Consider the following 16622-nt stretch of genomic DNA (forward strand, 5'->3'; position numbering starts at 1 on the left):
GTTAAGGAGATGTATGAACCTGCTTTCCTTATACAATTAATTGTTCCTGTGAGCTTACCTTTATCTTTGTGGTAACTTTTTTGTTATTGAAAATTTTAAACCAAGCTTATTTTTCATTGTTTTGAAATATTTGGTTTTATTTTAGTACTGTTCCTCTGGGAACCACAGCCAAAGAAGAGATGGAGAAGTTTTGGAATAAGAACACAAGTTTAAACCGTCCTTTATCTCCCCACATCACTATTTACAGGTAAGGGCTCTGGAGCCAGGGAATCTAGAAGTGGAAGTTAAAGTTTTGGAGTTGGACCTGTAGCCTCCCAGATGTATCTCTCTCCCTTTTAGTCTGTTGGAACAGAACACAACTGCTTGGGTGAGATGAACCTTTCAGTTCAAAGATGTTCCCTGGATGTCATCTCACTTTTTCACTTCTGCTCAGATGGCAGTAGCTAAACACAAGCTCTTCAAAGACCCTTTTTTGTGATTAGATGTTTTGATTTTTTTGAGTTATTAGCAAAAGCTTCTAAACCTACACCTTGGGGGTTTTTGGTTGGTTTTTTTTTTTCCTGTCTTGACAGCGTCATATATGGGAAGAATGAAAATTTCCCAAGTCATCATATCTTGGTTCTTTTTTTATTTAACAATTCTCTCAATTTCTCTCTTCCCACATTTTACTACATGAAAGAAGAAACAAGGCTTCACCTTCAGCATTTTGCTTGGACTCTCCTCAGCTAGATAACCAATTTTATTGTTTACAGGTTCTACTTGCCCTATTACTACAGTACACTGGTGCACCAACCTTTCTGTTACCTTTTCTTTCCTCAACTTTCCCAAACATTATTTCCTATTTCCTTGAATATAATCTCATTTCTTTCTAAGACCTTACCAGCAATGTCGTTAGCAAACACTTTTCTACCAGTCCTCTATGATTATTTAGGTATTCTGTGTGGTGATTAATGGTTTCTCTTCCCTCTTCCTCACTGCCTCTGAGTGTTTACTAGCAGAATTATTAGTATGCATGCTGGTTTTTTTGACAGCTTTGGTGAGATACAATCCTCATTCCACATTGTTTTAAACAGTTCAGTGACTTTTAGTATTTTTAGAGTTGTGCCACTATTGCCACAATCATTTTTAAAACATTTTATTCAAAGAAAACCTGTACCTCTTAGCTAAACCCCCTGCCCCCCGTACCTTATCACCACTTACCCCAGGCAACTTACTGGTTACTTAATGATTTCCATAGACTTGCCTATTCTAGTAATTTTCTATAAAAGAATCATAATTATTTCTTATATATTACAATATATACAATATACATCTGATTTTCCTTATAATAAAATTCTTTGTGATTAGTTTTTTCATTTATCTTAATATTTTCAAGGTTTATGCTGTAGCTTATATCATTACTTTATTGCTTTTTATGCCTGAATAATCTTCTGTTGTTTAGCTGTATCACATTTAGTTTATCCATTGGTCTGTCGACTGGCATTTGTGTTATTTCTACATCTTGGCTATTATCAGTATGTTTTTATGAACATCAGTTTCTGGCAGTTCCCTATCTATGTGCTATTCTAGCCATTTTTTAATTATTTTCAGCAGTATTTTGCTTGCATGTGATATTAATAACATTGTTCGATAGTTTCTGCATTCAGTTGAATCACCTTTCTTGGGTATGGGAACACATATAAACCTTTTCTAATCCATTGGCCAGACAGCCATCCTCCAAATTTCCTGGCATAGACTAGTGAGTGCATTCAAGGCTACATCTTTTAATTGAAACAAGTCACTTGGTATCCCGTTGATTCGTGGGTCCTTATTTTTGGCCAGTACCGTCAATGCAGCTTCTACTTCTTCCTTCATTACCATTGGCTCCTAGTCATATGGTACTTCCTAAAATTTTTCAGTGTCAATCAATTTTTTCTGGTACAGTGATTCTGTATATTCCATCTTCTTTTGATGCTTTCTGGGTCATTCAAAATATTTCCCATTGTTTTTGTTGTTGTTATGTGCTGTTAAGTCGCCTGTGACTCATAGCAACTCTATTATGTACAACAGCTCTGAACCCTCCTCTTTCCTGAGTCAATCTTACTGTCTTTGACACATCTACCTCCATTACCCCAGTCACTGAGTCAATCCATCTCATCCAGAGTCTTCCTCTCTTGCACTGTCCCTTCACCCTCTAAGCATAATGTCCCTCTCCAAGGACTGGTCACTCCTTGCAACATGTTCAGAGTATGTCAGACAAAGTTTCAGAATCCTTGTCTCCAAAGAGCAGCCTAGTTTCATCTTCTTCAAGACAAACCTGTTCTCCTCGCAGTCCGTGGTATATTCAGTACTCCAGCACCACAGTTCAAAGGCATCAAGTCTTCTTCTTTCATCCTTGGTTATTGTCCACCTCTCTGATGCATAGCAAGTAATTTTGAAGACCATGACCTGGATGAGGCACACTTTAGTCTCCAGACTGACATCTTTGCTCTTCAGTACTCTGGAGATAGCCCTGACAGTAGACTTTTCTAATGCAATTTGTCTTTTGATTTCCTGGCTGCTGGTACCGAGAGTGTTGATTATAGAGCTAAGCAAACTAAATCTGTTAACAGTCGCCATCTCTTCAGCATCTATTTTGATGCTTCCTGTTGGACTAGTGGGGGAGAATCTTTGTTTTCTTGATATTGAGCTTCAATCCATATTTAAGGCTGCTGTCCTTGACTTTCTGCAGCATGTGCTTCAGGTCCTCTTCAGTTTCAGCAAGCAAGGTTGTGTAATCTGCATAATGCAGGTGGTTGATGAATCTTCCTCCCATCCTGATGCCACATTCCTCCTCATGGAGCCCAGACTCCTAGATGATCTGTTCTGCATATAGATTGAAAAGGTATGGAGATAGGACACATCCCTGGTGTATACTCAAAACCATGAAGTGTTCTATTTTTTTTCTCCTTGTTGTGTACCATCAAATCAGATCCAACTGGCACAGGGCAAGATTGCCCCTCCTTCTCCAGCAGAGCACCTGGTAGATTTGAACCGTGTGCCCTTGGGATTGCAGTACAGTTTCTTGCCACTAGGTCACAAAAGCTCACCTCCCTTGCCTTGTTCTGATGATTGCCTTCTGGTCCAAGTATAAGTGTTGCATAAGCACAATAGCATCTTTCAGTATTGCAACACTAGGCTTAAATTTGTTTTTCATTTCTTTCAGCTTGAGAAATGCAGAGTGAGTTCTCCCCTTTTTATTCTCTAACTCCAGCTCTCTGCACATTCTAATTCTTTACTTTGTCCTCTTGAGCTGCCCTTTGAAATTTTCTGTTCAGCTCTTTCACTTCAACATGTTTTCCTTTTGTTTTGGCTTCTTGATACTCCAGTGCACTATGTAGAGTCTATTCTGACATCCATTTTGTTTTTTTCTTTCTCCTCTGTTTTTGTAATGATCTTTTGCTTGCTTCGTGGATGATATCTTTGATACCGTTCTACAACTCACCTGGCCTTTGATCATTGGTGTTCAGTGCCTCAAACATATCCTTAAGATTTTAAAATTCAGATGGAATTGATTCAAGATCATATCTTGGTTCCTATAGACTTATTTTGGACCAGGAGGCAGTCATCAGAACAGACCAAGGGAACGCTGCATGGTTCAAAATTGGGAAGGGTGTATGCCAGGGATGGGTCCTATCTCCATACCTTTTCAACCTGTATGCCGAACAGATTATCCGGGAGGCTGGGCTCTATGAAGAAAAATGTGGGCTCAAGATTGGTGGAAGATCTATCAACGTTATGCAGATGACACAACCCTACTTGTTGAAACTTGAGAACCTGAAGCACTTGCTGCAGAGGGTCAAGGACTGCAGCCTACAATATGGATTGAGGCTCAATGTCAAGAAGACAAAGATTCTCACCACTGGTCCAATTGGCAGCATCAGGATGGATGGTGAAGAGATTGAGATCGTACACTGAAGCTTCAGTTTGCTTGGCTCCACAGTCAACACTCTTGGCACCAGCAGCCAGGAAATTAAAAGGTGTATTGCCATGGGAAAGTCTGCTGTTAGGGACTGCTCCAAAGTACTGAAGAGCAATGGTGTCTCTCTGCAGACTAAGGTGCGTTTGATACAGGCCATGGTCTTCGCAATCACTTGTTATGCATCAGAGATTTGGACAGTGACCAAGGAGGATAGAAGGAGAATTGATGCCTTTGAGCTGTGGTACTGGAAAAGAGTATTGAGAGTACCGTGGACTGCTAGGAAAACAAACAGATTCATCCTGGAAAGGGTTACACTGGGTGACTCCTTAGTGGCAAGGATTCTGAGGCTCCGTCTAACATACTTTGGACATGTTGTAAGGAGAGACCGGTCCTTGGAAAAGAACATCATGCTTGGGAGGGTGGAGGGACGGCGCGGGAGGGGAAGGCCCCCTATGAGGTGGATTGATTCAGTGACTGGGATAATCGGGATGGGAGTGTCGGGGACAGTGCGATTGGCACAGGACAGAGCAGAGTTTACGGCTGTTGTACATAGGGTCACTATGAGTCGCAAGTGACTCGAGGGCACATAACAAACAACAATGACTTATTTTCATTTTCTTTGGCTTTGATTGAACTTGCATATGAGTAACTGATGATCTGACCCATAGTCTGCCCCGTCCTAGTTTTGACTGCTGATAATGACCTTCTCCAATGATTTTGGCTTTTTTCCCCACAAATATAGGCATTCTGATTCCTATGTAGCCCATTAGCTGAGAGCCATGTGTCAAGTCACCATTTGTGGCACCTGGGATATCATGGCTGATGTCAGATGGTTCCTGGCTGAAAGTAAGAAACACCAGAAGAATGTCTATTTGTGCTTTTTTTAAAAAAAATAAAATTTTATTATATTTTTACGTGTGTGCTGTCAAATCGGATCTGACTGGTACAGGAAGAGATTGCCCCACCTACTTCAGCAAAGCATCTGGTGGATTTGAACTGCCTGCCTCTGGGATTGCAGTGCAGCTTCTTGCCACTAGGCCAGCAGAGCTCACTTATTTGTACTTTATTGACTGTGCAAAGGCGTTTGACTGTGTGGATCATGACAAATGTGGCTGGCATTGAGAAGAATGGGAATCCCAGAGCACTTGGTTGTGCTCATAAGGAACCTAAAGGAGCAGGTGGTCCTGTATGGAGCAGGAGGCTGTTGTGAGAACAGAACAGGGGAATACTGCACGGTTTGGAATTGGGAAGGGAGTGTGTCAGGGTTGTATTCTCTCTCCATACCTATTCAGTCTGTATGCTGAGCAAATATTTTGAGAAGCTGGACTCTGAAGAGGAATGTGGCAACAGGTCTGGAGGGAAACTCATCAATAACCTGCATCATGTAGATGAAACAACAACCTTGCTTGCTGAAAGTGAGGAGGACTTGAAGCATTTGTTGCAGAAAATGAAGGACTGCAGTGTTTGGTATGGATTGCATTTCAGTGTCAAGAAAACAAAGATTCTTACCTCTGGACCAATAGGCAGCATCAGGATGGATGGAGAGGTGATTGAAACTGTCAACAGCTTCATCTTGCTTGGATCCACAAGTAATACCCATGGTACCACCAGTCAGAAACTAAGGAGATGCATTGCACTGGGAAAATCTGCAGTTAGGGAGCTTACTAAATTATTGAGGAATAATGATGTCAGTTGTAGGACTAAGGTGCACCTGATTCAGACCATGGTCCTCCCAAGTACTTGCTATGCATCTGAGAGCTGGACAGTGAATAAGGGTGACAGAAAAAAAAATTGATGCCTTATAGCTGTGGTGTTGGAAAAGAGCACTGAACATCCCATCGACAGCCAGGAGAACAAACAGATATGTCTTGTAGAGGGTGCAGTTGGAGTGCTATTTGAAGGCAAGAATGATGAGACTTCACCTCACACACTTTGGGCACATTGCAAGGAAGGGCTGTTCCTTAGAGAAGGACATGATGCCGGGAAGTACGAAGGGTCAGTGAAGGAGAGGAAGACCTTCAACCAGGTGGATTGACATGGTGACTGTTGCAATAATCTCTTGTGTTTCAGGAAGTGTAAAGATGGTGCAGGATAGACCAGGGTTCAGATCTTTTGTTCATAGGACCACTATGAATCAGGCTCAACTTGACGGCACATAGCAACAGCAACATCAGTTTACAAGTGTTTGTGTAAATTTATGAATCTCTGTTGCAATCTCAAAGGCACATGTTTCAAATCCACCAAGAACTCTGAGTGAGAAGGATGGACAGTCTCTTCCCATGCAGTTTATTGTCTCTGAAAGTCTTGAAGGGTCAGCTCTAAGTTGAATCCCATTCATTGGCACACAACAACAATGACAATAGTGCTCTAGTGACATAGTTCATAGCATGTTGTGCTTCTAACCTCTAGGCCTCAGTAGTGTAAACACAGTAACTGTTCTGTGAGAGAAAGATGGTTAAGGTTTACAGCCTCAGAAACCCAAAGCTGCTTAACTCAGTGAGTTTTGATGATCGCTCAGTGTTTTTGATTCTGAGGAATTGTCAAGACTATTTTCCAAAATGGCAACACTATTTAACACTCCAAACCACAGCATATGATAGTTTCAACTTTTCCAAATACTCACCAACACAATATTTGCTTCAGCTGTAAATAAAAACTACTCTAGACTGTGGTACCTTATAGTGGGGTACTGATAGAACAAATATTTAAAAACAAGGAAAGTGCCTTTGCAGTGAGAAAAAGGGGGGAAAATTAGGAGCATGATAGAAGTTTAGATTCCCTTGAATAGACTATTAACATGACTGCCAATCCTTTTCACACTAATCCTGTTTTTGTTGTTATTTTATTTCTATGATTCCATTCTTTCTCACTTTTAAATTTTTAAGGACTTGTGATTGAATTTGGATAAACTTAGAGAGTCTCCCTAGTTTAGGGTTTTTCTAAAAAAATATTTTCTTAATTTTATTTTGTGTGTGTGTACCATCAAATTTGATCTGACAGGTACAGGAGGAAACTTCCCCTCCTTCTCCAGCAGAGCATCTGGTGGATTTGAACCATATACCTCTGGCATTGCAGTGCAGCTTCTTGCCACTAGGCTACCACCAGTAGGCCACCAGAGTTCCCTCAAGATTCTCCCTTATTTAAGTTTAACTGATCAAAAAATTTCATTTCTTCTAAGACTGTAGGAAACTCTAGTGGCCGAATGGTAAAGAGCTGTGCTTCCATCCCAAAGGCATGAAGTTTGAATCTACCAGCTACTCCACAGCAGAAAGGTGGACAGTCTCTGTGCATGTAATTCACTGTTTCTGAAAACCTGTGGGAGGGTCAGCTATGAGTTGATTCTGTCTTGATGATACATGACAGCAATAATGATTATAATTCTCCTAGACCTTGTAAGGTTTAGAATATGGGTATTGTTGTTGTTGCCTAATTCAGTTTCCTTAATGCTTGACTATGTTTCCTTAAATAAAGACACTCTCCCCATTATAACTATACAACCAGAAAATTAACAAGGACTCTCCACATTAAAGTCAAGCAACCAGAAAAGTAACAATAATTGATATTAATTTCTACTCTTCATATCTCATTCAAATTAGCCAGGTGTTCTCATTGATTCTTTGTAGCCCTGGCATCCAACCCAGAATTGTATATTGCATTTAGTTCTCATGTCTTCAATATGAAAATGTTTTTAAGTCTTTATGTATTTTTTTATGAACTGGGAATTTTTATAGTTTCTCAGTTTGAATTTGCCTGAATTGTGTGTGTATGTGTGATTTATATATTTTTAGCACTTATAGTTTTTTCCTTTTTTAAAAATTCATTTTAATGAAAGTTTACAGAGACTTAGGGTTTCCATTCGTTCATTGTTGCGTTTTTCTCCCTGTCCACCCCTTCCCTCCCCATTTGCTCTTTTCTTTGAAAAGTAAAAGGAAAATTTTCATTGTTATATAATCCCTCCCCCCAAGTCCACTCCACTATGCAGCCTTCGTTCTGGACTCCTATCATGACATAATAATAATAATACCTAATAGTAATACCTAATAGTAATACCTAATAATACCTAATAAAATTATCTCATAATCATACCTAATACCTAATCACATAGGTACATAACAACAACAACAACAATACCTAATCATATATCCCTTTTAAACAGTTCTCTCCCTCATCTGTTTCAATGCAGTATACAATACTTATCCCCTCTTTCTCAGTCCTCCCTCAACCCCAGTGTTAGTCCGGTTTTACAGCAGTGGCCCCCTGCAATATTTGCCCTTTTGTGACTGAGATATTTCACTCAGCATAACGTCCACCAGGGTCACCCATTTTGTAGCACATTTCATGACTTCCTTTTTTTTCAATACAGCATACTGTTGTTCCATTGTGTGAATATATCAGAGCTTCTCTATCCATTCATTTGTTGATGGGCACTTGGGTTGTTTCCAGCCCTTTGCTATTGCGAACAAAGCTGCAATAAACATCGGCGTGCATATATCTGCGTGAGTGGAGGTTATGGTTTCTTTAGGGTATATTCCCGGTAGTGAAATTGCTGAGTCAAATGATATTTCTATTTGCAACTTTTTGAGAAAGCCCATACAGCCTTTTATAATGGTTGCACCATTTTACCCTCCCACCAACAGTGGATAAGGGTTCCAGGTTCTCCGGAACCTCACCAGCACTTGATGTTTGCTGTTCTGTTAAATTTTACTATTCTTACTGGGGTGAGATATCTCATACTTGTTTTGATTTGCACCTCTCTTAGAGCTAGGGATTTTGAACATTTGTTCATGTATTTGTTTGCCATCTGACTATCTTCTTTGGTGAGGTATCTGTTCATATCCTGTGCCCACTTTTCAATTTAGTTACTTACCTTTATCTTGTTGTGGTGTCTCGAGTATTTTATAAATTCTAGATAAAAGTCCCTTGTCTGACATGTCATTACCAAATATTTTTTCCCAATCTGTGGCTTCCCTTTTTTACCCTGTTGGAGAAGTTTTTGGATGTGCATAGGGATTTGATTCTTAGAAGGTCCCATTCATCTATTTTCTCCTCTCCTGGTTGTAGATTTTTCAGGATACTTGGAAGACTGTTTATGTTGTGGATTAGGACTTCTAGAGTTCTTCCAAGCTTTTCTTTAATGAAGATTTTAGTCCTTAGTTTTAGTCCTAGGTCCATGATCCACTTTGAGTTGTTTTTTTATGTATGAAGTAGGTGTGAATCTCGCTTGAGTTTTCTGTAGATGGTTTTCCAGTTTTGCCAGCACCATTTGTCAAAAAGGCTGTTGTTTCCCTACTTAACTGATATAATCTCCTTGTCAAAAATCAGTTGGCCATAGGTAGATGGGCTGATTTCTGGATTCTCAGTTCTATTCCATTGATCTATGTGTCTGTCATTGTACCAGAACCACGCTGTCTTGACCACCATGGCAGTGTAGTAAACTTGAAATCAGGGAGTGAGATGCCTCCTACCTTGTTTCTCTTTTTAAGGAATGCTTTGCTTATTCAGGGCCAGCACTTATACTCTTGAAGTGGTACCATGCTATTTTCATTGCATCATCTCAGAAAGCATAGCATAATGATTTATTCCATTTTTGGTGACAATTTTCACTACCTCAAAATTGATCTGCCAGGTTTCTCTATTATTATAAGATTAATTAATAAGGATGTTGTACTTATCAACTAATACATACTTTATAGGGAGATACTTTGAGACTATCAATATTCTATTTTTCAGCAGACTTTTATTCACTGGCATCTGCTGGTAGTACTTGCCTGAGTCTGTTATTACCATGATGGTTGCCAAATTATAATTTTCTAATTCTGTTAAACTTTCTAGATTTATTTGCTATTGTTGGGTGATTATTTCCTTTCTTATTTATCTTTTATTTTTCTATATGGACTCAAGGGTTCTTATTTTACTCAAAAGATTGTACTGTTATCCTCATTTATTTTGGTGTTCAAATTATCCCAGATTTGGGTAGTGGGAGTACTTTAAGATGGTGCCTGTGTCCTTGAATGCTTCCTTAATTTCTGACTTCCCATGTTTAGGCTTCTCTTGTCTTTTTCTCTGTTCAATGTTGATTTTTTTAAAAAAAATAAAAATAGAATTTTGAAATCAAGAACTGTGTTCTAAATGTGCTCAATACTACCAGAAAATTATGCCTTTTTATTTGCTCTTTTTATTTGTGTGTACACACACACACAAAATAAGCATGTATCTACATCATAAATAGCATTAATAGCAGTTACTGAAAATCCCCATATAATTTTAGCTAACCCAGCAAAGTATCTTGAGCTCTGCTACCCTTATTTTTTTTTCTGGGTTCCTGCCGAGGAGGCCACCCATTTTTTAGCCACCTCCACAAATACCAGAACCGTTCAGATTTGTTCCAAGCCAGATTCCAGGAATAATTCTGATTGCAAAAGCTAGACATTCTGCTAAAACAGAAAGAGGCTAATGAGTGGTCTCAAAATGTGTTAGTCTTTTCCCGTGAGTAGCCTCAGGTGATCTCCCAAACTGGTTCACGACTCGCTTGACCCGGAAAATCCCACAATCGTGCAAATCAAGAGGCTCAAATCTCTGGGTCCACTTTAAGAACACCCGGAAAACTGCTCAGGCCATCAAGGGTATGCATAATCCGGAAAGCCACCAAGTATCTGAAAGATAACACTTTGCAAAAGGAGTGTGTGCCCTTCTTACATTACAGTGGTGGAGTTGGTAGGTGTGCCCAGGCCAAACAATGGGTTGGACACAGGGTTGGTTCGCCAAAAAGATTGCCAAGTTTTTGCTGCATGTGCTTAAAAATGCCGAAAGTAATGCTGAACTTAAGGGTTTAGATGTTGATTCTCTGGTCATTGAGCATATCTAGGTGAACAAAGCTCCCAAGATGCATCACTGCATGTACAGTGCTCATGGTCAAATTAACCCCTACATGAGCTCCCCCTGCCATATTGAGATGATCCTTACTGAAAAGGAACGGATTGTTCCTAAACCAGAAGAGGAAGTTGCCCAGAAGAAAAAGATGTCCCAGAAGAAACTGAAGAAACAAAAACTTATTGTTGCAGACCGAGGGTAAAGTAACTTTATAATTATTAATAATGAGTCAGACAGCCAGGAATGAGAACAGAGAGCATAAAATGGGTCCAGCAGTTCTAGACTGAAGACCCCAAGTCATGTTTCTCTGTGTATTTATTGATAATCAGGGGAAGCAAATCATAAAAGGAATTCCTTGTAAATGAAGCCAAGCTCTTTCTATTGAAAACCTTCCCTTTGACTTAGGAGGGAGGGGTTAGCAAATGCAAAAATTTGGTATACCCTTAAGAATTGCCTTGGTGCCTCTGGGTGAACTCTACCTAAGGAAGTAACACTCCCTCTGTAGGGGGTCCCTAGCTGACTCCTGTCTGCAGGGAACAAACAGCTCATTTTCTGTGATCTGCCACAAGAGAAATCCTAACTTATAAATTTGTAATTCCTTCAATTCCTGAACAAGGGTTTTCATATAATGTTTGGTATAAAGTTTGGCTTCCCATATCTTATGGCTCAAGAATAAATACGTCATCAAATAAAATGAAAATTACTTTTTTTTAAAAAGCCAAAAAAAATCTTGTTACTTTACAGTGAAACATTTTTCTAACAGGTAAAAGGTGTTAAGTGGATTATAAAGAAGAAGAACCTCCCAAATGATTCTGAATTTCAAAGGTCATATAAAGAATAGCAGTATAATGAAATGAATCCTTTACTGTCCTCTGTTCTGCTCTTCATTAAGGGAACCTTGATATACTCATGGAAAACAGAAAATAAAAACTGTTCCTAGGGTGACATATCAGGGAAATATGTCTTGAGATAGCTGGAGTTGTATTCTCTAATATCTTTTAGACTCTTTTGAAAGGCTCTTGGACAAAACAGGATGGAGTTAGCACATTATGAAAGGTCATTTTCCATTTAAGAGGAGCTCTGTTGGCATATGCATGTAAAAGGTGGGCAGTGAATAAAGAATAGCAAAGAAGAACTGATGCCTTTGAATTGTATGTTAGCAGAGTATTGAATATTCCATGGACTGCCAAAAAACAAATCTGTTTTGGAGGAAGTATAATCCAGGTGCTCTTTGGAAACTAAGATGGTGAAACTTCATCTCATATGTGTTAGGCATGTTGTCAGGAGGCACCAGTTCTTGGGGAAAAAAAAACATCGTGCTTGGAAAGTTAAGATCGGCAAGAGAGAGAGAAAGACCCTCAATGAGCTGGATTGGCACAATGACAGCAACGAAGGTATTGAGCATGTGAAGATTGTGAGGATGGTCCTGATAAGACAGGGCTTTGATCTGTTGTTCATAAGGTCACTATGAGCCGTAATCACCTTGACAGCACCTAACAACACCTAGTAGAGTGTAGCAAGTTACAGTGCTAATTCAAAGGCAGCACATCTTGGACAATTTGAATCTGCCAGCAGTTCCTTGGGAGAAAGGTAAGCAGTCTCCTCCCAGCCCCATTTACAGCCTCAGAAACCTGGTGGACAGTTGCTATCAGTTGGAACCAAATCAGTGGCCATGAGTTTGAGTTTTGAGAGGTTATTTTCATTTCCTCATTAGCCCAATTTATTTTCAAGAGTTCTTGGAGCTGTGTATATTCTACTTTATGTCATAGAGGATTGTGTATGTTTGGGCAACATGCTGATTGGACTTTAGGACCCCAGTTCTGAGAAACCAAAGCAGCTTCATATTTTGATCTGTTTCTTGTATTAGATGATTTGATCTTTTAGTGATACAATGGGTCACTTTTATATGGCCTTGTAACTCCTGCCAAATGATTGGATGAGACTGTGCATATAAGGTTCTTTCTTATGAAGGACATGGATTGACTCAGTGGCTGGGGGTAAATGTCAGAGAAAATGAAATTAGCTCAAGATAGAGCAGGGTTCATAGCTCTTGTACATAAGGTTGCTATGAGTCATAAGTGACTCGACAACACGTAGCAACAACAACATGGACCAGTAGGAATGGATAGCTTGCAAGCAGTGCCAATAAAGTACATATACCTTAGGTGAGGCCATGAAGATAAGATGCAGGATTTTGTCAGTTTTATCATTCTTCTTGGCTTAACATGAGCTATGTCAGAGATGAAAAGTGGACAGCCCTTACCACCATTAAGAAAGAAAAGCTGGGAAAATGTTTGATGAACCTGAGTTAATGTGTATGAGTGCATATATATATACAGAAGGACAAAACTATATTGGAAATCTTGGAAGTCCCACTCATGCTTAAGGGAAAGAATGAAAACTCACCAGATGAGGAGTGGCAAGAGTGTGGAAGATCTTGGGACTGGAAATTTGTCATCATCATTTTTAGAAAATAAAATCTTTTACATATTCTACCAATTTTCACAATTACTTGCTATGCATCAGAAAGCTGTACAATGACTGGGAATGATAGAAGGACAATTGATGTCTTTGAGCTGTGGTGCTGGAGAAGAGTATTCAGTATACCATGGACTGCCAGGAGAACAAACAGGGTAGAGGGTAGGTGTGTCAGAGACAATAAGGTTGGCACAAGATAAAGCAGAGTTCAGGGCTGTTATAAATAGGATGGCCATGAATCCCAAGTGACTCGACGGCATATAACAACACCTGTACTAATCCTACGTGTGTGTGTGTGTTGTTGTGTTTTGTTCTGTTTTGTTTAACTTTTTCCATGTTTTCTACATTTTTTAAAATTTAGATAAACTGTGACTTTAATTCCTCACACCAGTCTCATTTTTCTTTATTCTTAAAAGATTACAAGAGCAGAACATATAACTCATGTGTAAGTTCAGTCACAATATTTAACTCATCTGGGCCAGAAGCCATAAATAATTTTTGGAAATTATCATTTCCCTACCTCTATTATGTTTCAATTCTTTCAAATCAATATTTATTCTTTTTCAGTCTGATAATTAGCCTCTTTGACAAATTAAATAGTCCGTTGGTTTCACACTATAATCTTTTAACATAAATTGTCTATTCCTATCAAGAGACCTTCTCTTAAGACATGTGAATATGATTTTAAAAGCTTCTTTTTATTTTCCTTAACATATTTGCAGATCTCCGTTTATCCAGACTTTTAGTCTCTTGATTTCTTTCACCAACTTATACCATTGTTCTCTGCTTGTCCTTGGTTATGTGGCCCTTCTTTCACCTTTTATATTTATGGATTTAAATCTGAATTTACTACAGTGATCTCTAGGCATTTTATTTCTTCAGATGTTTCCCCTTTCTTACTTTCTATAACCATTTCCCTTTTGTAGTTAGAATTTTCTTTTGGAATAGTTTAAACTTTGTTGAATTTCTTCCCTTAACAACAACCAGCAAAATAAACCCAAGCAAACCCTGAAACTTATTAGAGTTGAGATGGAACTGACTCTTAGCTGACCTTCCTGTAGGTTTTCTGAGGCTTTTATAAATCAAATGGGAGGGAGATTGCTTATCTTTCTCATGTGGTGCTGATGGTGAGTTCAAACTGCCTGTCAGGTACAGCCTTTACCTTAGTAGCATAACGCCCTGCAGGAGACACCGCTATAGTCCCTGGAAGTAATATATATATAGCCCGAGTCTCTTGTCAAAGGTGACATTACTATGACATACAAAATAATATATACACATACATGTTTATTATGGCATTATTTACAGTAGCAAAGAACTAGAACAACCCAAGTGTTTATCGGTTGATGAATGCTAAAGAAATCTGGTACATTCACACAATGGAGTATTATGCATCACTAAAAAATCATCAGGAATTAATGAAATACTACACAACGTGGATGAATCTGGAACAAATTATGTTGAGTAGTGCAAGTGAGTCACACAAGGATAATTTATAGATCACTACATGAACAGGAGAGACCGGTCCTTGGAGAAGGACATCATACTCAGAAGGGTGGAGGGGGACAGCACAGGAGAGGAAGACCCTAGATGAGATGGATTGATACAGTAATTAGGGCAATAGGTTGCAATCAGTGAGACTGGCTCAGGACAGGGCAGGGTTCAGAGCTGCTGTATATAGAGCCGTTATGGGTCTTAGTTGACTAGATGGTTTATAACAACTATTAAAAGGTAAGGAAGGGTTTACACATAGATATATAATCTGTCTTGGAGGATTAAAACAGCAATGGGAGGGAGAGATAAATAAAACTTAATAAAGAAATGAGATAGGGGAAAGAACATTATAAGAACTGAGTTAGACAAAATTAATTACATTAGTCAATGGCATTTAATGCTATACTATAAATACCTATGAATTATTTTATGAAAAACCAATATGATTAGTAAACCTTCACTCAAAAAAGTAGATTAGTAACAAAATAAAATAAGATAAAAAAGGGTGATAAGAAGGTAGGTTTTTTTGGGGGGAGGGAGGGATTGTATACCAATGAAGGAATTTTTCTTTACTTTTCAAAGAGAAGAGCAAGCGGGGAGAGGGGTGGGCAGGGAGCAAAGTGCAAAAATGAGTAAATGGAAATCCAAAATCTCTGTAAATGTTCATTAAAATTAATGATAAAAAAAGAAGGACTTTTAAACAACTGAGGATTTAGAAACATATTAAATGCAACAAAATTCAACTTAAATTTTGAGCCAAGTGAGTGATTGATATACACACACACACACACACACACACACACACACACACATTCAGTACTCAGTTTGAGCGTGAATTGTGGTGTTGGGGAAGAGTACTGAATATGCCACAGACTGCCAAAAGAACAAACAAATATATCTTGGAGAAAGTACAGCCTGGGTACTCCTTGGAGACATGGATGGTGAAACTCTATCTTAGTATTTGAGGCTTAGAAAGATGGAGAGTCAACAAAGGAGAGGAAGACTTTCAACAACTTGAATTTCCACAGTGACTGAAACAGTGGGCTCAAATAGGTTATGAGGATGGCACAGAATAGGAAGGGTACACATAGTCTTTCTGAGTCATAGTCAACTCCTGGCACCTAAGAACAATAATGATGAAGAGTTCAAGACCGACCATATGGATTATATTAAACAGTAGATAAATAAACTCAGCTTTTCTCTACTTGGTGTTATTCCTGGGAAATCCAGTCTGGTATATTTATTCTAATTGTTCTTAACTAGACTTGGTGTCTTTGATCTGTGTTGTTTCTGCCTTATGCTATATGAAAGGAAAAGCGTATTTTACATTTGGTTCCTTCTCTCCATTTTTATAGTAATGCAGTTCCAGACTGCAAAGGGAAAACACAAGGATGTAAAAGCTGGTTTTGTTTTGTTTTGTTTTGTTTTAAAATCATGCCTATTTTATAAGTAGATCATACTTTGCCAAGATGGACTCTCTACTGTGGTATTAAGTTTTTAATTGCTTTTTTAATTATTTACATATTTTTCTTTACAGTTGGTCTCTTCCCATGGTGATGTCCATTTGCCATCGCGGCTCTGGTGTCGCCTTGAGTGCAGGTATGTATGAATTTTTACACACATCTACATTCACACTTTTTTATTTAATTTTGCTATTTTTATAGCTCTTGTATCCTTTGTAACTCAACCACTTGATTAAGAAGCCATAAGCTATTGTTCATTCATTCCTTTAACAATTAAGAGTTACTACTATACTCAGGTACTTTACTTAGCAGACTTTTAAATCACTTTAGTATTTCTTGATATTTATTGAAGTTACATAAATTAGAAATAGAAATGG

General features: G+C 38.6%; 1 protein-coding gene across 2 annotated transcripts in view; it reads left to right on the forward strand.

Annotated features, from left to right (window-relative positions):
* The window catches only part of SDHC (succinate dehydrogenase complex, subunit C, integral membrane protein, 15kDa), a 48186-nt gene that overhangs the window by 12825 nt on the left and 18739 nt on the right, over nucleotides 1-16622 (forward strand). The window contains exons 3-4 of one of the 2 annotated variants that reach the window (XM_006895495.1): nucleotides 146-247; nucleotides 16320-16381. In XM_006895495.1, coding sequence (XP_006895557.1) covers nucleotides 146-247; nucleotides 16320-16381 — 164 coding nt within the window. The remainder of the gene's footprint in view (nucleotides 1-145; nucleotides 248-16319; nucleotides 16382-16622) is intronic. The other variant, XM_006895496.1, reaches the window with a different exon arrangement.

Source organism: Elephantulus edwardii, unplaced genomic scaffold (genome assembly GCF_000299155.1).
Source record: "Elephantulus edwardii isolate Elephantulus edwardi_28Jun2011 unplaced genomic scaffold, EleEdw1.0 scaffold00168, whole genome shotgun sequence".
NCBI classification, from domain to species: Eukaryota; Metazoa; Chordata; class Mammalia; order Macroscelidea; family Macroscelididae; genus Elephantulus; species Elephantulus edwardii.